Here is a 26,012-nt window from a genome sequence, read left to right on the forward strand (position 1 = left end):
ATGTACAGTAGATTTGTAAAATTCAGCAAAATAAAGCCCAGGTTTTTAAAATGGTACCTCTACTGTACAGTAGTAATGTTTTTTAATTTACACAACATCTGCAATTGTTTTGCATTGGTTGTTTTCTGACAAGTGTGATTTTTGTAATTTTTTTTCAAGCCTGAAAAACCATGACACACAAATAATTTTTAATTGCAAAAAAATGAGATTTTTAACCCAAAATTGCACCCCCTCCAGATAGAATTTTTTCTTGAACAAAGTTTAAAACCAAGCATCAATGTATGTCTGCTTGTAATTTATAACTAGATCTAAATGATTTTTAATTAAAAAAAAAATTAAATAATTTTTCATTTTTTTTTTTAAATTATTATTTTTGATTTATTTTTTTAAAAAATCAGGTAATTGATATATTTATAATGAAGAATTTTACAGACAATTAAAGACAGATTTTTGTACAGTGATGTTGCGGATGATCTTGGACTGCCTTAAGTGACTCCCTGTCTTATGTGACTTTTTTTTGATGGTCCCTTGGAAAGTCACATAAGACAGTCTCGACTGTATATAGAAAGCTGTATAATGTTAGACTATATAGAAAACTGTATAATGTTAGACTATATAGAAAACTGTATAATGTCAGACTATATAGAAAACTGTATAATATTAGACTAACTATATAGAAAACTGTATAATATTAGCTATATAGAAAGCTGTATAATGTTATACTATATAGAAAACTGTATAATGTTAGACTATATAGAAAACTGTATAATGTTAGACTATATAGGAAACTGTATAATGTTAGACTATATAGAAAACTGTATAATGTTAGACTATATAGAAAGCTGTATAATGTTAGACTATATAGAAAGCTGTATAATGTTAGACTATATAGAAAACTGTATAATGTAAGTCACGGTTTCCCAGGTTGTATATGTCGCGGCCCTCCTCCCGTATTGGTGTAGACTATATAGAAAACTGTATAATGTTTGTCACGGTTTCCCAGGTTGTATATGTCACGGCCCTCCTGCCATAATGGTGGAGACTATATAGAAAACTGTATAATGTATGTCACGGTTTCCCAGGTTGTATATGTCACGGCCCTCCTGCCGTATTTGTGTAGACTATATAGAAAACTGTATAATGTTTGTCACGGTTTCCCAGGTTGTATATGTCACTGCCCTGCTCCCGTATCTGTGTAGACTATATAGAAAACTGTATAATGTTAGACTATATAGAAAACTGTATAATGTTAGACTATATAGAAAACTGTATAATGTATGTCATCGTATCCCAGGTTGTATATGTCACGGCCCTCCTGCCGTATTTGTGTAGACTATATAGAAAACTGTATAATGTATGTGACAATATCCCAGGTTGTATATGTCGCGGCCCTCCTGCCATATTTGTGTAGACTATATAGAAAACTGTATAATGTATGTCACGGTTTCCCAGGTTGTATATGTCACGGCCCTCCTCCCGTATCTGTGTAGACTATATAGAAAACTGTATAATGTTTGTCACGGTTTCCCAGGTTGTATATGTCACGGCCCTCCTGCCGTATTTGTGTAGACTATATAGAAAACTGTATAATGTATGTCATGGTTTCTCAGGTTGTATACGTCACGGCCCTCCTCCCGTATTTGTTGCTGACAATTTTCCTGGTCCGTGGTTTACTACTTCCTGGTGCTGTTGATGGGATTATCTTTTATCTTTCTCCAGACTTCAGACGACTCCTCGACTACCAAGTAAGCTGCTACATAATGCATAATATATATATTGTGAATTATGTTCCTTTTGGAACACTTATGAGAAGTTATATATTTATTGCTACATAATGGTTTCTTTATTTCATCTTGATGGGTGTCATCTGAAATCAAATGAGCTTGAGATTGTTCTATTTCCTGAGTGTTCTCTGAATGATCTTGAGATAATTCTAAGTGAGTGTTGTATGAATGAATGACTTTGAGATATTCCAACTGTGTGTTGTCTGCATGAATGTGTAACGACTTGTTTTGCTACGACCGTAGTCATTAGCGTAGAGTAAGAATGATACAATTAATTAGGGCCCCGCATCAAGATGCGGGTGCCCTATAGTAATCAGGTTGTCCGTCTGTCTGTCCGTCCGTCCGTCTGTCCGTTTTTTTTCTTTTGCACATTAATGATGGAAGGGAGTGGAGTATTTTCCCCATATTTTACATGATGATTCCCCATCCATCCTAGATCTGCTTGGTAATTTTTCAGGCTGAAATTAAATTAAAAAATCGGCCATCTTGGATTTTAACATTTAAAAAAATCACAATGTTGTTGCTCTTAACTGATAAACATTTTGTTATAACATTATGATGCAAAGTTGTTCAGAATTAAACAAGGAGTTGACTGTCCAAAGGTAAGGTCATGGGCCAAGGTTAATAAGTCAAAGGTCAAGGTCAAATTTAAAAAAATTATTTTCTCATGAACATTTTGCTACAACATTTATAATGAAGCAGAGTTGTTCAGAATTAAACAAGAAGTCAACTCACCAAAGTTTTGACTGACCAAAGGTAAGATCATGGGGTCACTGCATCAAAGGTTGTGGACACATTTTTCATTTTTGGACTTATTAACAATTTGTTATGACATAATAAATAAAATTATTCATTGCTTAATATATTAATTAAAGTCAATATGATTTGAATCAAAATGGCTACATGATATGATTAGAATCAAAAAGGCTGCAAATCAGTCATCTTGGCACGTCAGACACATAGCGGGGCCCTTTCTGACGTGTCAGTGTTCTAGTTTGTTTTGCCCTGGGTTCGACTGCCGCGTTAGCTTGCAGATTCCTATGTCTCGCTACAATATTCAAAGGTACTAGTGAGTATGGACAATGGACCACATCAAATTCATTTAACAGTTTATTAATATTTAACATGTGTAAAGGTGACAACAAGAAAATACCCGCGTGGCTCAGTGGGAAGTACTGTGTAATGGACAGTTTTGCTGCTAATATTCTCACGTTTTCGCTATCAGAATTAACTCCTACCCATCAATGATAGACCGAGCACGTGGCGCTACACACCGGGCCGATTATCGATAGTTTAACCTCCAATTTCACAAACACCGTTCTCTAGCGAAGATTCTCAAAATATCTCCGTAACGGTTAACCCCGAAACTCAATACAGGAGGCTCCCACTCTTTTCCAGCCTACCAACGGCTCTCAACACAAGAGTGAAGACTTTTAATTACTATCGAAACCCGTCTAAAAGCGAGACATGCCAAGTCCAACATTGCACAATTTCACAAGTATTTCAAACTCAAAAACATAGCAAAAATATCGACTGACAGCGAAAAATACACACACAGTAATGTTAATGCATTTCCGTACTATACGATAACAGAAAATTAGGGAAAGGATGGGTGACAAATATGTAAAAATTACATAGGATTCAAAAACACAACCCTCACCTCTCAAGGCCCGGTAGAAAACTGAAAGCCTCGGCGCAGTCCCGAGATCTTGTGCCCAGCAAATTCCCGCCAAAGTCTCGGTTAATATAATTTCCAGAAAATATAGCAACGAAGCGCACCGCAGCTTCGTTACATACCCCCCAACCACCTAGACAGGCTGCGACCCGTAGCCGTAAAACTGATCCAAGGGAGATAATTTGGAAATAAAAATAAAAAACAAAGTTCCTAACAAAAATTGAAACATTTAAAGCCAAAAGTAAGATGCACAAATTTCGAATTTGGAAGTATCCAGTTCACGAACTCGAACTAGAATAAAAATAGAATGAAAAAAAAAAAACTAAATTTTAAAGAACCTATCAAGGGGAGGTAATTTAAGGAAAGAAAAATCTAATAAGCTCACAAAGTCAAACATCTCTTAATAAAGGGAGGTAATCCAAGAGAAAAAAAATAAAACCCAAAATTTTGCACAAAGACAAATATGCCTTAATAAAGAAAGGTCAGCTAAGGAAAAGAAAAGAAAAAAAAACCCACAAAGTTTGTATATTATCCCCCCAACCACCTAGACAGGATGCGACCCGCAGCCACTAACAACCTACTGCAAGAAAAAAAAAATAATGTGAGAACTTCCTACAATTACAGAGGATGGAAATGCATCAACATACCGCGGCCATTCTAAACAGGAGATAGAACATGTCATTATCTTTAAATTGTTCCTCACTGGCCAAAATCTCAATCATAACATGTACAAAAAAAAACAACAAAAAAAAAACAAAAAAATTGTACAACAAGGTACCAAAAACAAAGGAGGTGGACTCTCTATATAACAAATATACTGAAGTGGCATTGGAATTTAAAAAAAAATTACAATCATCCCAATGCCAGTACACAATATTAATTATATCACATCACAAGTATAGAACATGTACAAGTATCACCGATTAATTATCCCTAAGATGTTCAATATTGATATTCTTGCTAAATAAAAGGTAGTAGCTGTATCAAAGGTTGAAACAACGAAAGGTTTATATTTCGTCAAGGAATCCTGTGCAAATTTTCATTTGCAACCAATTACACAAGTAATATTTCCTTATCTTTTATTCCTCTTATGTTTTTTTCCACAGATATTTAATTATTACAACATCTTTATTCTGTAAATGTAGTATTGTCAGAGACAAGCTATGAAACCCCCAGACAGCTCAGAGAGTCACATGAGTTATGTGCCCTTGGTATAGGTAGTAGCTGGTGGCTAGCAAACTTCAATACTCAGCTCACCTGTAATATCACCTATTTTCTCTACGAGTACATCAATCACATCTGTTTAGTAGTGATTATGTATATATAGCTTAGGGCATGGTTGTTTTTTCATTCCTTTTCTTTTGTATTTCTTTCTCTTTGTATACTTGTTTTACAGCCCTAGCAATCAACTGCAGATGCCTCGTACATACACATTTAGTGTTTCCCACAGCCCCGATTAGCATGGCGCCGCGCCGTGCCCTTTTTACCTGACGCCATGCCCCTATGACCTAACGCCGTGCCCTGTTTGTCCCCAGTACACTTCTACTAAACTACCAAAATACCAGGAGTGGCTTGATAATTAAGTAAACAAAAGAAGTGTGACCACTCCCTGACCTCCTGGCCAACACCCCAGTGGCCCTTATTAGCAGCCTTGGGCTATTTCCCCCTTGGCTTGCATTGGTGGTGTCACTTTCAGGTCTGTGTATTACGTAAGCTGAAGTCAAGCAGCCGATCGGCAGCCTAGAAAACAATCAGCTGGCCTTTCAATAAGTTATGACTACAGCTAGTGAGCATTACTTCAAAAACAAATACTGCTTACAACTGTAAATTATTTACTCACGTTTTTAATGTTTAATAAGCCTATCTATATCGGATTGATGTCACAAGATTTGCAATCGTAATGGCCGCCATTTTGGGTGTATTGTAATAGTAGAACCGGAGGTATTGAATTTCAGGATTTTACTAATATTCACGTTTTTAAAAATGAAAACGGTATTATTTCTTTTAGAATTTCGGTGTGAATTTATTTTTAGAAAAGATATCTTAACAATAATAAAATTATTAATAGCAAAGTAATTAAAATAAATCAAATTAAAAAGAAATCAACTTTTTTCTCTATCAGATTAAATTGAAATATTTTGCATACTACTCTAACACTTATCTGTATTTTCTTAATTTAGTGCTTGTAAATTTAGAACATTATTTTAATTAATTGTCCATTATTATGAAACATGTTATCTTATTCAAATCAATACAGTATTTTAAATATTTAAATAAAGATATATATATTAAAATAAAGGTAATTGGATTGAAATAAAGAAATACATTTTGAATTTTCCCATTCTTTTAATTAATATAAATGAAATTTAGATCTTTATTATGAATCAATTATAGTCATGATCATATGATCTGCAGATTACAATTTTCAAAATCATTTTTTTCACTCAGAATAATTGAATAGATGTCCTGATATTACTTAGCAACTCAGAGAGTTTAAAGCATTTAAATGATATTAAGTTGAACCAGAATTAAATAAACAACAAGACAGTTTTAAAGATTTTCCCTTGTATTGGAAGTCGTCGATATAACCTTTGTGCCCCTCTGATGGTTATTTATCGCGGTCAAGGTGCCCTTTTCAAAACCCAGCACCATGCCCTTTTTTTTCCTGTGGGAAACACTAACATTATACTACCACCTGACATATGTACAATGCCAAGTGACCTCGGAGCAGACTGGAGAATTTCAGCGCAGAAATGGGTGCTAAAAGAATTGTAACAGGCACCCTTGCTTACTTTTGCAATAAATGTATATTAGATGTTGTCAAGTATTACAATGGTGAGACCATAATAATTGTTATTGTGAAATGGACATCAATCAGCAATTGATTTTACCCCTAACATATGTATTTGCACGCGTTACACTTTCCGCTGTGCAAAGTTAGACACCACCAAACATAACTTAGAGAGTTGAATAATTTTCCAAGACAGAAAAAGTTTAAGCTCCATGTCCCGGAACTCCATACACGAAAACTTTAAGATTATAGATAAACGTAATACTCACTTGCTGTCATTAACCTTGTGGGTTTCACAAGATTCCAGCATTTATATAAAAAAAAACCAGAACAATGTCCCAAGAATCTTTTAACCAAGTTAAATTTCCTTAATACTTTAAGACTATTCCAAAATCAGAAAAGTACCCTTAGATAATTTTTAGCTCACCTGGGCCGAAGGGCCGGTGAGCTTATGTCATGGCGCGGCGTCCGTCGTCGTCCGTCGTCCGTCGTCTGCCGTCCGTCTGCCGTCCGTCGTCCGTCTGTCCGTCAACATTTCCTTTAAATCGCTACTAGTCATAGAGTTCTGCATGGATTGTAACCAAATTTGGCCACAAACATCCTTGGGGGAAGGGGAACAGAACTTGTATAAATTTTGGCTCTGACCCCCCGGGGGCAGGAGGGGCGGGGCCCAATAGGGGAAATAGAGGTAAATCCTTTAAATCGCTACTTGTCATAGAGTTCTGAATGGAATGTAACAAAATTTGGCCACAAACATCCTTGGGTGTAGGAGAACAGAACTTGTATAAATTTTGGCTCTGACCCCCAGAGGGCAGGAGGGGCAGGGCCCAATAGGGGAAATAGAGGTAAATTCTATCAATCGCTACTTGTCCTAGAGTTCTACATGGATTGTAACCAAATTTGGCCACAAACATCCGTTGCGGAAGGGGAACAGAACTTGTATAAATTTTGGCTCTGACCCCCCGGGGACAGGAGGGGCGGGGCCCAAGAGGGGAAATAGAGGTAAATCCTATAAATTGCTACTAGTCGTAGAGTTCTGCATGGATTGTAACCAAATTTGGCCAGAAACATCCTTGGGGGAAGGGGAACAGAACTTGTATAAATTTTGGCTCTGACCCCCCGGGGGCTGGAGGGGTGGGGCCCAATAGGGGAAATAGAGGTAAATCCTTTAAATCGCTACTTGTAATAGAGTTCTGAATGGAATGTAACAAAATTTGGCCACAAACATCCTTGGGGGAAGGGGAACAGAACTTGTATAAATTTTGGCTCTGACCCCCCGGGGGCAGGAGGGGCGGGGCCCAATTGGGGAAATAGAGGTAAATCCTATAAATTGCTACTAGTCGTAGAGTTCTACATGGATTGTAACCAAATTTGGCCACAAACATCCGTTGCGGAAGGGGAACAGAACTTGTATAAATTTTGGCTCTGACCCCCCGGGGACAGGAGGGGCGGGGCCCAAGAGGGGAAATAGAGGTAAATCCTATAAATTGCTACTAGTCGTAGAGTTCTGCATGGATTGTAACCAAATTTGGCCAGAAACATCCTTGGGGGAAGGGGAACAGAACTTGTATAAATTTTGGCTCTGACCCCCCGGGGGCTGGAGGGGTGGGGCCCAATAGGGGAAATAGAGGTAAATCCTTTAAATCGCTACTTGTAATAGAGTTCTGAATGGAATGTAACAAAATTTGGCCACAAACATCCTTGGGGGAAGGGGAACAGAACTTGTATAAATTTTGGCTCTGACCCCCCGGGGGCAGGAGGGGCGGGGCCCAATTGGGGAAATAGAGGTAAATCCTATAAATTGCTACTAGTCGTAGAGTTCTGCATGGATTGTAACCAAATTTGGCCAGAAACATCCTTGGGGGAAGGGGAACAGAACTTGTATAAATTTTGGCTCTGGCCCCCCAGGGGGCTGGAGGCGTGGGGCCCAATAGGGGAAATAGAGGTAAATCCTTTAATTCGCTACTAGTCATAGAGTTCTGCATGGAATGTAACCAAATTTGGCCAGAAATATCCTTGGGGGAATAAGAACTGAGTTTGTATAAATTTTGGCTCTGGTCCCCGGGGCAGGAGGGGCGGGGCCCAATAGGGGAATTATAGGTAAATTCTATAAATTGCTACTTAATTGTCCAAGAATTTTGTATGGATTGTAACTAAATTTGGCCACAAACATCCTTGGGGGTAGGAGAACAGAACTTGTATAAATTTTGGCTCTGACCCCCAGAGAGCAGGAGGGGCAGGGCCCAATAGGGGAAATAGAGGTAAATTCTATCAATCGCTACTTGTCCTAGAGTTCTACATGGATTGTAACCAAATTTGGCCACAAACATCCGTTGCGGAAGGGGAACAGAACTTGTATAAAATTTTGGCTCTGACCCCCACTACTGCATAGAACTTTAATTAAAATGCACTTAAAATCCTATTAAACTGTCATTAATGGGAGAATAAGAAACATTGTATAAATTTTGGCTCTGGGTCCCCGGGGCAGGAGGGGTGGGGGCCCAATAGGGGAATTATAGGTAAATTTTATAAATTGCTACTTAATTGTCCAAGAGTTTTTGTATGGATTGTAACTAAAATTTGGCCACAAACATCCTTGGGGTAGGAGAACAGAACTTGTATAAATTTTGGCTCTGATCCCCAGGGGCAGGAGGGCAGGGCCCAATAGGGGAAATAGAGGTAAATTCTAATCAATCGCTACTTGTCCTAGAGTTCTGCATGGATTGTAACCAAATTTGGCCAGAAACATCCTTGGGGGGGAAGAAGGAACAGAACTTGTATAAATTTTGGCTCTGATCCCCTGGGGGTAGAGGGGTGGGCCCAATAGGGGAAATAGAGAGTAAATCCTTTAAATCACTTCTTCTCATAGAGTTCTGCATGGATTGTAACCAAATTGGCCACAAACATCCTTGGGGAAGGGGAACAGAACTTGTTATAAATTTTGGCTCTGATCCCCCGGGGGTAGGAGAGGTGGGGCCCCCAATAGGGGAAATAGAGGTAAATTCTTTAAATCGCTACTAGTCATAGAGTTTCTGCATGGAATGTAACCAAATTTGCGCAGAAACATCCTTTTGTGAAGGGGAACAGAACTTGTATAAATTTTGGCTCTGACCCCCAGGAGGCAGGAGGGGTGGGGCCCAATAGGGATTTAGAGGTTAATATTAAAAATCCTTCAGAAAAGAAACAATGAACCTGTATTCAGAGAAAATTATTTGGCATTACAAACCAGTGTGAGCGATATAGGCCCTCTGGGCCTCTTGTTCTTTCTGCCTTGGACACCACCTCCTTTTTACACGACTTTAGAACAAAAGGAAAAAAATATGACATTATGGGAAAAAAAGTACACAAATACAAAAACATACAATTAACAAAACAAAGTTTTACACCGGGCCCTAAACGATCCTACAAGACTGGGAAGCCACTCTTATGATTTTACTTAACCCAATCAACTCGAATGAAAATTTGGGGTCGACCAGAGACTTTTCCCGTTACTTATATAGCTCCCTCCCAAACTAATTAAGTCTGACACGTGAGTACAAGACCCCAGTGTTGGTTGTATCAACTCTAACCACCAGAACCATAGTCCCCACAGTGGCCAGAATACCTAACAGCCAAAAATACCCACCCCAACAATTTTGAATAGGAGAAGTCCTATTGGACTTTCTCCCTAACTAACTACAACTACACCCCAAAGTCCTATCTACATGCTCCTGGTCGCCCTCACCAATTACACCTAACATTAAATACCCCCCCCCCCCTTGGTTCACCTACATTACAACCCCCATTATATAGACAATATTACAAACAGCCCCACCCCCCCCCCCCCCCCCAAATTATACCTAACACTTCAAGACTATAGTCATATTTAGCCTACCAATAACAAAACGAAAAAAATATAAAACAGATATGAACATTTCAGGAATACTTATCAATACATTGAAATTTGAATGTTCACTATGCACATTATCCAATAGTTCTGATGCCCCCTGGGGGAAGGATATTCAGGGTCGACACAGTGCCCTCCAGACCCCTGTGCTGCGCGGTTCGGGGTAATTACCCTGCCCGATCGGGCCCAAACTATAATGTTCTCCTTGTGTAACACTGAAATTCCCTGGAATCAAGCTCAGGGGTTTTTTGTTACCATGGCCAAAAACAACACCCCAATGTCCCGAAACTTATCACATCAAAGTTCCTACGGGCACTTTATATCACACTTTCCGGAATAACAATAAGGACGTATGGGTCCGGGCAGGGCCCTAGGAGTTTTTCCCAAACCGCTTTGACGTTGTGGCACCCGCAATGACACAGGGGCCTGGGTCCTCTTCCTAGGTTCCTCCCCCAGGTCAGGGGCACCAGTATACAGCAAACATGGAAAAAAAATTGAACAACAAATGTTAGTCCTCTCTATCAACTTGTAATATCAATACTATTAAATAACAACAACCCCTCAAATATCCAAGTTACAAGTTTGTATTTTCAGTACTAGCCTTATCAGTTTTGGAATTTAACTCTCTAACCCCATATCAGTTACTACAATAAATCCTACTTAGTCCCTTTTACCTATGAGCGGCCTTCCCAGTGATACTGTCACCCATCCTTCCCCCATGCCCTGTTACATGACACCTCCCATGAGCATTCGCAATGGAAGTTTTACACAGGATTGTAAAGCCTATATTTCATTTCCAAAATCCGCACTGTCCACATTCCCACCAGTACTAATATGAAACGCCTACACAAGTTTCGTTAATCAAGCTAACAAAACTAGGACCAAAATATAAAAGAGAAACACAATGCAAGCTATAAATAGCTCACACCTGAGAAATTATACACCCAAGCGTAACCACTCAACCGGAACGTAAACAGTTCACCTGTATAAATTTCGCAAACACAGGGACTCGTCACCCCGCGTAGTAAATAAACGAGTGAGTAAGTCAACAATCAGAATTAACTCCTACCCATCAATGAAAGACCGAGCACGTGGCGCTACACACCGGGCCGATTATCGATAGTTTAACCTCCAATTCGTATGAATGACTTTGAGATCATTCTAACTGTGTGTTGTCTGTATGAATGACTTTGAGATAGTTCTAACTGAGTGTTGTATGAATGACTTTGAGATAGTTCTAACTGAGTGTTGTATGAATGACTTTGAGATAGTTCTAACTGAGTGTTGTATGAATGACTTTGAGATAGTTCTAACTGAGTGTTGTATGAATGACTTTGAGATAGTTCTAACTGAGTGTTGTATGAATGACTTTGAGATAGTTCTAACTGAGTGTTGTATGAATGACTTTGAGATAGTTCTAACTGAGTGTTGTATGAATGAATGACTTTGAGATCATTCTAACTGTGTGTTGTATGAATGACTTTGAGATAATTCTAACTGTGTGTTATGACTGTATGAAAAGACTTTGAGATTTGTTTTTAACTGTTGTGTGAGTGTTATTGTATGAATGACTTTGAGATAGTTCTAACTGAGTGTTGTCTGTATGAATGACTTTGAGATCATTCTAACTGTGTGTTGTCTGTATGAATGACTTTGAGATAGTTCTAACTGAGTGTTGTCTGTATGAATGACTTTGAGATCATTCTAACTGTGTGTTGTCTGTATGAATGACTTTGAGATAGTTCTAACTGAGTGTTGTATGAATGACTTTGAGATAGTTCTAACTGAGTGTTATATGAATGAATGACTTTGAGATAGTTCTAACTGAGTGTTGTATGAATGACTTTGAGATAGTTCTAACTGAGTGTTGTATGAATGACTTTGAGATAGTTTCTAACTGAGTGTTTGTATGAATGACTTTGAGATAGTTCTAACTGAGTGTTGTATGAATGACTTTGAGATAGTTCTAATGAGTGTTGTATGTATGAATGACTTTGAGATAGTTCTAACTGAGTGTTGTATGAATGACTTTGAGATAGTTCTAACTGAGTGTTGTATGAATGACTTTGAGATAGTTCTAACTGAGTGTTGTATGAATGACTTTGAGATAGTTCTAACTGAGTGTTGTATGAATGAATGACTTTGAGATAGTTCTAACTGAGTGTTGTATGAATGAATGACTTTGAGATAGTTCTAACTGAGTGTTGTATGAATGACTTTGAGATAATTCTAACTGAGTGTTGTATGAATGACTTTGAGATAGTTCTAACTGAGTGTTGTATGAATGACTTTGAGATAGTTCTAACTGAGTGTTGTCTGTATGAATGACTTTGAGATAGTTCTAACTGAGTGTTGTATGAATGACTTTGAGATAGTTCTAACTGATTGTTGTCTGTATGAATGACTTTGAGATAGTTCTAACTGAGTGTTGTATGAATGACTTTGACTTTGAGATAGTTCTAACTGAGTGTTGTATGAATGACTTTGAGATAGTTCTAACTGAGTGTTGTCTGTATGAATGACTTTGAGATAGTTCTAACTGAGTGTTTTATGAATGACTTTGAGATAGTTCTAACTGAGTGTTGTATGAATGACTTTGAGATAGTTCTAACTGAGTGTTGTATGAATGAATGACTTTTGAGATATTCTAACTGAGTGTTGTATGAATATGACTTTGAGATAGTTCTAACTGAGTGTTGTATGAATGACTTTGAGATAGATTTCTAACTGAGTGTTGTATGAATGACTTTGAGATAGTTCTAACTGAGTGTTATATGAATGAATGACTTTGAGATAGTTCTAACTGAGTGTTGTCTGTATGAATGACTTTGAGATAGTTCTAAACTGAGTGTTGTATGAATGAACTGACTTTGAGATAGTTCTAACTGAGTGTTGTATGAATGACTTTGAGATAGTTCTAACTGAGTGTTGTATGAATGACTTTGAGATAGTTCTAACTGAGTGTTTTGTATGAATGACTTTGAGATAGTTCTAAACTGAGTGTTGTATGAATGACTTTGAGATCAGTTTCTAACTGAGTGTTTGTATGAATGACTTTGAGATAGTTCTAACTGAGTGTTGTATGAATGACTTTGAGATAGTTCTAACTGAGTGTTTGTATGAATGACTTTGAGATAGTTCTAACTGAGTGTTGTATGAATGACTTTGAGATAGTTCTAACTGAGTGTTGTATGAATGACTTTGAGATAGTTCTAACTGATGTTGTATGAATGACTTTGAGATAGTTTTTCTAACTGAGTGTGTTGTATGAATGACTTTGAGATAGTTCTAACTGAGTGTTGTAATGAATGACTTTGAGATAGTTCTAACTGAGTGTGTGTTGTATGAAATGACTTTGAGATAGTTCTAACTGAGTGTTGTATGAATGAATGACTTTGAGATAGTTTCTAACTGTGAGTGTTGTATGAATGACTTTGAGATAATTCTAACTGTGTGTTGTCTGTATGAATGACTTTGAGATAGTTCTAACTGAGTGTTGTATGAATGAATGACTTTGAGATAGTTCTAACTGAGTGTTGTATGAATGAATGACTTTGAGATAGTTCTAACTGAGTGTTGTATGAATGACTTTGAGATAGTTCTAACTGAGTGTTGTATGAATGAATGACTTTGAGATAGTTCTAACTGAGTGTTGTATGAATGACTTTGAGATAGTTCTAACTGAGTGTTGTATGAATGAATGACTTTGAGATAGTTCTAACTGAGTGTTGTCTGTATGAATGACTTTGAGATCATTCTAACTGAGTGTGTTGTCTGTATGAATGACTTTGAGATAGTTCTAACTGAGTGTTGTATGAATGACTTTGAGATAGTTTTAACTGAGTGTTGTATGAATGAATGACTTTGAGATAGTTCTAACTGAGTGTTGTATGAATGACTTTGAGATAGTTCTAACTGAGTGTTGTATGAATGAATGACTTTGAGATAACTGAGTGTTCTAACTGAGTGTTGTATGAATGACTTTGAGATAGTTCTAACTGAGTGTTGTATGAATGACTTTGAGATAGTTCTAACTGAGTGTTGTATGAATGAATGACTTTGAGATAGTTCTAACTGAGTGTTGTCTGTATGAATGACTTTGAGATAGTTCTAACTGAGTGTTGTCTGTATGAATGACTTTGAGATAGTTCTAACTGAGTGTTGTCTGTATGAATGACTTTGAGATAGTTCTAACTGAGTGTTGTATGAATGACTTTGAGATAGTTCTAACTGAGTGTTGTATGAATGACTTTGAGATAGTTCTAACTGAGTGTTGTATGAATGACTTTGAGATAGTTCTAACTGAGTGTTGTATGAATGACTTTGAGATAGTTCTAACTGAGTGTTGTATGAATGACTTTGAGATAGTTCTAACTGAGTGTTGTATGAATGAATGACTTTGAGATAGTTCTAACTGAGTGTTGTATGAATGACTTTGAGATAGTTCTAACTGAGTGTTGTCTGTATGAATGACTTTGAGATAGTTCTAACTGAGTGTTGTCTGTATGAATGACTTTGAGATCATTCTAACTGTGTGTTGTCTGTATGAATGACTTTGAGATAGTTCTAACTGAGTGTTGTATGAATGACTTTGAGATAGTTCTAACTGAGTGTTGTATGAATGACTTTGAGATAGTTCTAACTGAGTGTTGTTGTATGAATGACTTTGAGATAGTTCTAACTGAGTGTTGTATGAATGACTTTGAGATAGTTTTAACTGAGTGTTGTCTGTATGAATGACTTTGAGATAGTTCTAACTGTGTGTTGTCTGTATGAATGACTTTGAGATAGTTCTAACTGTGTGTTGTCTGTATGAATGACTTTGAGATAGTTCTAACTGAGTGTTGTATGAATGAATGACTTTGAGATAGTTCTAACTGAGTGTTGTATGAATGACTTTGAGATAGTTCTAACTGAGTGTTATATGAATGAATGACTTTGAGATAGTTCTAACTGAGTGTTGTATGAATGAATGACTTTGAGATAGTTCTAACTGAGTGTTGTATGAATGACTTTGAGATAGTTCTAACTGAGTGTTGTATGAATGACTTTGAGATAGTTCTAACAGAGTGTTGTATGAATGACTTTGAGATAGTTCTAACTGAGTGTTGTATGAATGAATGACTTTGAGATAGTTCTAACTGTGAGTGTTGTATGAATGACTTTGAGATAGTTCTAACTGAGTGTTGTCTGTATGAATGACTTTGAGATAGTTCTAAACTGTGTGTTGTCTGTATGAATGACTTTGAGATAGTTCTAACTGAGTGTTGTATGAATGAATGACTTTAATTAATAATTCTAACTTAGTGCTGTATGAATGAATGACTTTGAGATTGTTCTAACTGAGTGCTGTATGAATGACTTTGAGATAGTTCTAACTGAGTGTTGTATGAATGACTTTGAGATAGTTTTAACTGAGTGTTATATGAATGAATGACTTTGAGATAGTTCTAACTGAGTGTTGTCTGAATGACTTGAGATGAATGTTTTTTTGAAGACTTTGAGATAGTTCTAACTGAGTGTTGTCTGTATGAATGACTTTGAGATAGTTCTAACTGAGTGTTGTCTGTATGAATGACTTTGAGATAGTTCTAACTGAGTGTTGTATGAATGACTTTGAGATAGACTTTGAGATAGTTCTAACTGAGTGTTGTATGAATGACTTTGAGATAGTTCTAACTGAGTGTTGTATGAATGACTTTGAGATAGTTCTAACTGAGTGTTGTATGAATGACTTTGAGATAGTTCTAACTGAGTGTTGTATGAATGACTTTGAGATAGTTCTAACTGAGTGTTGTATGAATGACTTTGAGATAGTTCTAACTGAGTGTTGTCTTGTATGAATGACTTTGAGATAGTTCTAACTGAGAGTTGTATGGAATGACTTTGAGATAGTTCTAACTGAGTGGCTGTAATGAATGACTTTGAGATAGTTCTAACTGAGTGTTGTACTGTATGAATGACTTTGAGATAGTTCTAACTGACAGTGTTTGTATGTGATGAATGACTTTGAGATCATTCTAAACTGAGTGTTTGTGTATGAATGACTTTGAGATAGTGTTCTAACTGAGTGTTGTGTATGAATCTTGACTTTGAGATAGTTCTAACTGAGGTGTTGTATGAATGAATACTTTGAGATCAGTTCTAAACTGAGTGTTATATGAATGACTTTGAGATCATTTCTAACTGAGTGTTGTCTGTATGAATGACTTTGAGATAGTTCTAACTGAGTGTGTTGTATGAATGACTTTGAGATAATTCTAACTGAGTGTTGTATGAATGACTTTGAGATAGTTCTAACTGAGTGTTGTATGAATGAATGACTTTGAGATAGTTCTAACTGAGTGTTGTATGAATGACTTTGAGATAGTTCTAACTGAGTGTTGTATGAATGACTTTGAGATAGTTCTAACTGAGTGTTGTATGAATGACTTTGAGATAGTTCTAACTGAGTGTTGTATGAATGACTTTGAGATAGTTCTAACTGAGTGTTGTATGAATGACTTTGTGAACATTGTAAGCCTACACTTGGTGTACCTATATACATATCAGTGAACATTGTAGCCTACACTTGGTGAACAATTGTAGCCTACACTTGTGTGTACCTATATACATTATCTTGTGAACATTGTAGTGTACCTATATACATTATCAGTGAACATTGTAGCCTACACTTGGTGTACCTATATACATTATCAGTGAACATTGTAGCCTACACATGGTGTACCTATATACATTATCAGTGTGAACATTGTAGCCTACACTTGGTGTACCTATATACATTATCTGTGAACATTGTAGCCTAGACTTGGTGTACCTATATACATTATCAGTGAACATTGTAGCCTACACTTGGTGTACCTAAATACATTATCTGTGAACATTGTAGCCTACACTTGGTGTACCTATATACATTATCTGTGAACATATTGTAGCCTGACTTGGTGTACCTATATACATTATCTGTGAACATTGTAGCCTACACTTGGTGGTATACCTATATACATTATCTGTGAACATTGTTAGTAGCCTACACTTGGTGTACCTATATACATTATCTGTGAACATTGTAGCCTAGAACTTGGTGTACCTATATACCTTATCTGAACATTGTATCATTTGGTGAACATTGTAGCCTACACTTGGTGTACCTATATACATTATCTGTGAACATTGTAGCCTACACTTGGTGTACCTATATACATTATCTGTGAACATTGTAGCCTACACTTGGTGTACCTATATACATTATCTGTGAACATTGTAGCCTACACTTGGTGTACCAATATACATTATCATTGTGAACATTGTAGCCTAGCCTACACTTGGTGTACCTATATACATTATCTGTGAACATTGTAAGTTAACCTATATACATTATAGCCTACACTTGGTGTACCTATATACATTATCTTGTGAACATTGTAGCCTACACTTGGTGTACCTATATACATTATCAGTGAACATTGTAGCCTAGACTTGGTGTACCTATATACATTATCTGTGAACATTGTAGCCTATACTTGTGGACTATTGGTGAACATTAGCCTACAACTATACATTATCTGTGAACATTGTAGCCTACACTTGGTGTACCCTATATACATTATCTGTGAACATTGTAGCCTACACTTGGTGTACCTATATACATTATCTGTGAACATTGTAGCCTGAGACTTGGTGTACCTATATACATTATCAGTGAACATTGTAGCCCTACACTTGGTGTACCTATATACATTATCTGTGAACATTGTAGCCTACACTTGGTGTACCTATATACATTATCAGTGAACATTGTAGCCTAGACTGTGGTGTACCTATATACATTATCTGTGAACATTGTAGCCTACACTTGGTGTACCTATATACATTATCTGTGAACATTGTAGCCTACACTTGGTGTACCTATATACATTATCTGTGAACATTGTAGCCTACACTTGGTGTACCTATATACATTATCAGTGAACATTGTAGCCTAGACTTGGTGTACCTATATACATTATCTGTGAACATTGTAGCCTAGACTTGGTGTACCTATAATACATTATCTGTGAAACATTGTAGCCTACACTTGGTGTACCTATATACATTATCTGTGAAACATTGTAGCCTAGACTACACTGTGGTGTACCTATATACATTATCTGTGAACATTGTAGCCTACACTTGGTGTACCTATATACATTATCTGTGAACATTGTAGCCTACACTTGGTGTACCTATATACATTATCTGTGAACATTGTAGCCTACACTTGGTGTACCTATATACATTATCAGTGAACATTGTAGCCTAGACTTGGTGTACCTATATACATTATCAGTGAACATTGTAGCCTAGACTTGGTGTACCTATATACATTATCTGTGAACATTGTAGCCTACACTTGGTGTACCTATATACATTATCTGTGAACATTGTAGCCTAGACTTGGTGTACCTATATACATTATCTGTGAACATTGTAGCCTAGACTTGGTGTACCTATATACATTATCTGTGAACATTGTAGCCTAGACTTGGTGTACCTATATACATTATCAGTGAACATTGTAGCCTACACTTGGTGTACCTATATACATTATCTGTGAAACATTGTAGCCTACACTTGTGTAACCTATATACATTATCTGTGAACATTGTAGCCTAGACTTGGTGTACCTATATACATTATCAGTGAAACATTGTAGCCTACACTTGGTGTACCTATATACATTATCTGTGAACATTGTAGCCTACACTTGGTGTACCTATATACATTATCTGTGAACATTGTAGCCTAGACTTGGTGTACCTATATACATTATCTGTGAACATTGTAGCCTACACTTGGTGTACCTATATACATTATCTGTGAACATTGTAGCCTACACTTGGTGTACCTATATACATTATCTGTGAACATTGTAGCCTACACTTGGTGTACCTATATACATTATCTGTGAACATTGTAGCCTAGACTTGGTGTACCTATATACATTATCTGTGAACATTGTAGCCTACACTTGGTGTACCTATATACATTATCTGTGAACATTGTAGCCTACACTTGGTGTACCTATATACATTATCTGTGAACATTGTAGCCTACACTTGGTGTACCTATATACATTATCTGTGAACATTGTAGCCTACACTTGGTGTACCTATATACATTATCTGTGAACATTGTAGCCTACACTTGGTGTACCTATATACATTATCTGTGAACATTGTAGCCTAGACACTTGGTGTACCTATATACATTATCTGTGAACATTGTAGCCTACACTTGGTGTACCTATATACATTATCAGTGAACATTGTAGCCTACACTTGGTGTACCTATATACATTATCAGTGAACATTGTAGCCTACACTTGGTGTACCTATATACATTATCTGTGAACATTGTAGCCTACACTTGGTGTACCTATATACATTATCTGTGAACATTGTAGCCTACACTTGGTGTACCTATATACATTATCTGTGAACATTGTAGCCTACACTTGGTGTACCTATATACATTATCTGTGAACATTGTAGCCTACACTTGGTGTACCTATATACATTATCAGTGAACATTGTAGCCTAGACTTGGTGTACCTATATACATTATCTGTGAACATTGTAGCCTAGACTTGGTGTACCTATATACATTATCTGTGAACATTGTAGCCTAGACTTGGTGTACCTATATACATTATCTGTGAACATTGTAGCCTACACTTGGTGTACCTATATACATTATCTGTGAACATTGTAGCCTACACTTGGTGTACCTATATACATTATCTGTGAACATTGTAGCCTACACTTGGTGTACCTATATACATTATCTGTGAACATTGTAGCCTAGACTTGGTGTACCTATATACATTATCAGTGAACATTGTAGCCTACACTTGGTGTACGTACCTATATACATTATCTGTGAACATTGTAGCCTAGACTTGGTGTACCTATATACATTATCAGTGAACATTGTAGCCTACACTTGGTGTACCTATATACATTATCTGTGAACATTGTAGCCTAGACTTGGTGTACCTATATACATTATCTGTGAACATTGTAGCCTAGACTTGGTGTACCTATATACATTATCAGTGAACATTGTAGCCTAGACTTGGTGTACCTATATACATTATCAGTGAACATTGTAGCCTACACTTGGTGTACCTATATACATTATCTGTGAACATTGTAGCCTACACTTGGTGTACCTATATACATTATCTGTGAACATTGTAGCCTAGACTTGGTGTACCTATATACATTATCTGTGAACATTGTAGCCTACACTTGGTGTACCTATATACATTATCTGTGAACATTGTAGCCTACACTTGGTGTACCTATATACATTATCTGTGAACATTGTAGCCTACACTTGGTGTACCTATATACATTATCTGTGAACATTGTAGCCTACACTTGGTGTACCTATATACATTATCTGTGAACATTGTAGCCTACACTTGGTGTACCTATATACATTATCTGTGAACATTGTAGCCTACACTTGGTGTACCTATATACATTATCTGTGAACATTGTAGCCTACACTTGGTGTACCTATATACATTATCAGTGAACATTGTAGCCTACACTTGGTGTACCTATATACATTATCAGTGAACATTGTAGCCTACACTTGGTGTACCTATATACATTATCTGTGAACATTGTAGCCTAGACTTGGTGTACCTATATACATTATCTGTGAACATTGTAGCCTAGACTTGGTGTACCTATATACATTATCAGTGAACATTGTAGCCTACACTTGGTGTACCTATATACATTATCAGTGAACATTGTAGCCTACACTTGGTGTACCTATATACATTATCTGTGAACATTGTAGCCTAGACTTGGTGTACCTATATACATTATCTGTGAACATTGTAGCCTACACTTGGTGTACCTATATACATTATCTGTGAACATTGTAGCCTACACTTGGTGTACCTATATACATTATCTGTGAACATTGTAGCCTACACTTGGTGTACCTATATACATTATCTGTGAACATTGTAGCCTACACTTGGTGTACCTATATACATTATCTGTGAACATTGTAGCCTACACTTGGTGTACCTATATACATTATCTGTGAACATTGTAGCCTACACTTGGTGTACCTATATACATTATCAGTGAACATTGTAGCCTACACTTGGTGTACCTATATACATTATCTGTGAACATTGTAGCCTACACTTGGTGTACCTATATACATTATCAGTGAACATTGTAGCCTACACTTGGTGTACCTATATACATTATCTGTGAACATTGTAGCCTACACTTGGTGTACCTATATACATTATCTGTGAACATTGTAGCCTACACTTGGTGTACCTATATACATTATCTGTGAACATTGTAGCCTAGACTTGGTGTACCTATATACATTATCTGTGAACATTGTAGCCTACACTTGGTGTACCTATATACATTATCAGTGAACATTGTAGCCTACACTTGGTGTACCTATATACATTATATTGGTAGCCTAACTGTACCTATATACATTATCTGTGAACATTGTAGCCTACACTTGGTGTACCTATATACATTATCTGTGAACATTGTAGCCTACACTTGGTGTACCTATATACATTATCTGTGAACATTGTAGCCTACACTTGGTGTACCTATATACATTATCTGTGAACATTGTAGCCTACACTTGGTGTACCTATATACATTATCTGTGAACATTGTAGCCTAGACTTGGTGTACCTATATACATTATCTGTGAACATTGTAGCCTACACTTGGTGTACCTATATACATTATCTGTGAACATTGTAGCCTAGACTTGGTGTACCTATATACATTATCTGTGAACATTGTAGCCTACACTTGGTGTACCTATATACATTATCTGTGAACATTGTAGCCTACACTTGGTGTACCTATATACATTATCAGTGAACATTGTAGCCTACACTTGGTGTACCTATATACATTATCTGTGAACATTGTAGCCTACACTTGGTGTACCTATATACATTATCAGTGAACATTGTAGCCTAGACTTGGTGTACCTATATACATTATCTGTGAACATTGTAGCCTACACTTGGTGTACCTATATACATTATCTGTGAACATTGTAGCCTACACTTGGTGTACCTATATACATTATCTGTGAACATTGTAGCCTACACTTGGTGTACCTATATACATTATCAGTGAACATTGTAGCCTACACTTGGTGTACCTATATACATTATCTGTGAACATTGTAGCCTACACTTGGTGTACCTATATACATTATCTGTGAACATTGTAGCCTACACTTGGTGTACCTATATACATTATCTGTGAACATTGTAGCCTACACTTGGTGTACCTATATACATTATCAGTGAACATTGTAGCCTACACTTGGTGTACCTATATACATTATCTGTGAACATTGTAGCCTAGACTTGGTGTACCTATATACATTATCTGTGAACATTGTAGCCTAGACTTGGTGTACCTATATACATTATCTGTGAACATTGTAGCCTACACTTGGTGTACCTATATACATTATCTGTGAACATTGTAGCCTACACTTGGTGTACCTATATACATTATCTGTGAACATTGTAGCCTACACTTGGTGTACCTATATACATTATCTGTGAACATTGTAGCCTACACTTGGTGTACCTATATACATTATCTGTGAACATTGTAGCCTAGACTTGGTGTACCTATATACATTATCAGTGAACATTGTAGCCTACACTTGGTGTACCTATATACATTATCTGTGAACATTGTAGCCTACACTTGGTGTACCTATATACATTATCTGTGAACATTGTAGCCTACACTTGGTGTACCTATATACATTATCTGTGAACATTGTAGCCTAGACTTGGTGTACCTATATACATTATCTGTGAACATTGTAGCCTACACTTGGTGTACCTATATACATTATCTGTGAACATTGTAGCCTACACTTGGTGTACCTATATACATTATCTGTGAACATTGTAGCCTACACTTGGTGTACCTATATACATTATCTGTGAACATTGTAGCCTAGACTTGGTGTACCTATATACATTATCTGTGAACATTGTAGCCTACACTTGGTGTACCTATATACATTATCTGTGAACATTGTAGCCTACACTTGGTGTACCTATATACATTATCTGTGAACATTGTAGCCTAGACTTGGTGTACCTATATACATTATCTGTGAACATTGTAGCCTACACTTGGTGTACCTATATACATTATCTGTGAACATTGTAGCCTACACTTGGTGTACCTATATACATTATCTGTGAACATTGTAGCCTACACTTGGTGTACCTATATACATTATCAGTGAACATTGTAGCCTACACTTGGTGTACCTATATACATTATCTGTGAACATTGTAGCCTAGACTTGGTGTACCTATATACATTATCTGTGAACATTGTAGCCTAGACTTGGTGTACCTATATACATTATCAGTGAACATTGTAGCCTACACTTGGTGTACCTATATACATTATCTGTGAACATTGTAGCCTAGACTTGGTGTACCTATATACATTATCTGTGAACATTGTAGCCTAGACTTGGTGTACCTATATACATTATCTGTGAACATTGTAGCCTAGACTTGGTGTACCTATATACATTATCAGTGAACATTGTAGCCTAGACTTGGTGTACCTATATACATTATCAGTGTGAACATTGTAGCCTACACTTGGTGTACCTATATACATTATCTGTGAACATTGTAGCCTACACTTGGTGTACCTATATACATTATCTGTGAACATTGTAGCCTAGACTTGGTGTACCTATATACATTATCTGTGAACATTGTAGCCTACACTTGGTGTACCTATATACATTATCAGTGAACATTGTAGCCTACACTTGGTGTACCTATATACATTATCTGTGAACATTGTAGCCTAGACTTGGTGTACCTATATACATTATCTGTGAACATTGTAGCCTAGACTTGGTGTACCTATATACATTATCAGTGAACATTGTAGCCTACACTTGGTGTACCTATATACATTATCTGTGAACATTGTAGCCTACACTTGGTGTACCTATATACATTATCTGTGAACATTGTAGCCTACACTTGGTGTACCTATATACATTATCTGTGAACATTGTAGCCTACACTTGGTGTACCTATATACATTATCTGTGAACATTGTAGCCTACACTTGGTGTACCTATATACATTATCAGTGAACATTGTAGCCTAGACTTGGTGTACCTATATACATTATCTGTGAACATTGTAGCCTACACTTGGTGTACCTATATACATTATCAGTGAACATTGTAGCCTACACTTGGTGTACCTATATACATTATCTGTGAACATTGTAGCCTACACTTGGTGTACCTATATACATTATCAGTGAACATTGTAGCCTAGACTTGGTGTACCTATATACATTATCAGTGAACATTGTAGCCTAGACTTGGTGTACCTATATACATTATCTGTGAACATTGTAGCCTACACTTGGTGTACCTATATACATTATCTGTGAACATTGTAGCCTACACTTGGTGTACCTATATACATTATCAGTGAACATTGTAGCCTACACTTGGTGTACCTATATACATTATCTGTGAACATTGTAGCCTACACTTGGTGTACCTATATACATTATCTGTGAACATTGTAGCCTACACTTGGTGTACCTATATACATTATCAGTGAACATTGTAGCCTACACTTGGTGTACCTATATACATTATCTGTGAACATTGTAGCCTACACTTGGTGTACCTATATACATTATCTGTGAACATTGTAGCCTACACTTGGTGTACCTATATACATTATCTGTGAACATTGTAGCCTACACTTGGTGTACCTATATACATTATCTGTGAACATTGTAGCCTACACTTGGTGTACCTATATACATTATCTGTGAACATTGTAGCCTACACTTGGTGTACCTATATACATTATCTGTGAACATTGTAGCCTACACTTGGTGTACCTATATACATATCTGTGAACATTGTAGCCTACACTTGGTGTACCTATATACATTAACATTGTAGCCTACACTTGGTGTACTATATACATTATCTGTGAACATTGTAGCCTACACTTGGTGTACCATTATCTGTGTATATAATGTACCAAAATACATTATCAGTGAACCATGGTAGCCTACACTTGGTGGTACACAATATACATTATCTGTGTTCATTGTAGCCTACACTTGTGTACATTAGCATATAACATTATCAGTGAACATTGTAGCCTACACTTGGTGTACCAAACGTACATTAATCTGTTGAACATTGTAGCCTACCACTGGTTGTACCTATTTTATCCCACCCAGGGTGGACGTGAACATAGCCTACATCCATAGGGCAGGGCACATCCATGGGGTGGGGTACATAGTGGTAGTCAGGTTTAGTAAGTTTTCTCATTGGTGGGTCGGAGATACATCCATATGGCAACATGATGGGGTGGGGTGTACATATTGTTAGTCAGGTAAGTAAGTTATCCCACCCAAGGGATGGAGAACATCCATAGGGAGGGCACATCCATGGGGTGATATACAATAGTGTTTTAAGTAAGTAAGTTTTCCCACCCCGGGGATGGAAAACATCCATAGGTAGCAGGGCACATCCATGGGGTGGGGTACATAGTGTTAGTCAGGTGAGTAAGTTTTCCTACCCAGGGGACGGAGAACATCCATAGGGCAGGGCTTTCGGTTTGTTTTGGATTTACGTCCTATTAACAGCCAGGGTCATGTAAGGATGTGCCAGTTGTTTTGGTGGAGGAAAGCCGGAGTACCCGGAGAAAAACCACCAACCCCCCTTGGTGTACCTGGGATTCAGAACCCACACTATACATTATCT

At 37.0% G+C, this 26,012-nt stretch overlaps 1 protein-coding gene across 1 annotated transcript in view; it reads left to right on the plus strand.

Moving 5' to 3' along the window:
• The window catches only part of LOC138312951 (sodium- and chloride-dependent creatine transporter 1-like), a 106,111-nt gene that overhangs the window by 76,064 nt on the left and 4,035 nt on the right, over positions 1 to 26,012 (plus strand). Inside the window, exon 7 of the mRNA XM_069253656.1 lies at positions 1,611 to 1,745. Within this exon, the coding sequence (XP_069109757.1) occupies positions 1,611 to 1,745 (135 nt within the window). The remainder of the gene's footprint in view (positions 1 to 1,610; positions 1,746 to 26,012) is intronic.

This window comes from Argopecten irradians, chromosome 2 (genome assembly GCF_041381155.1).
Source record: "Argopecten irradians isolate NY chromosome 2, Ai_NY, whole genome shotgun sequence".
Taxonomy (NCBI): domain Eukaryota; kingdom Metazoa; phylum Mollusca; class Bivalvia; order Pectinida; family Pectinidae; genus Argopecten; species Argopecten irradians.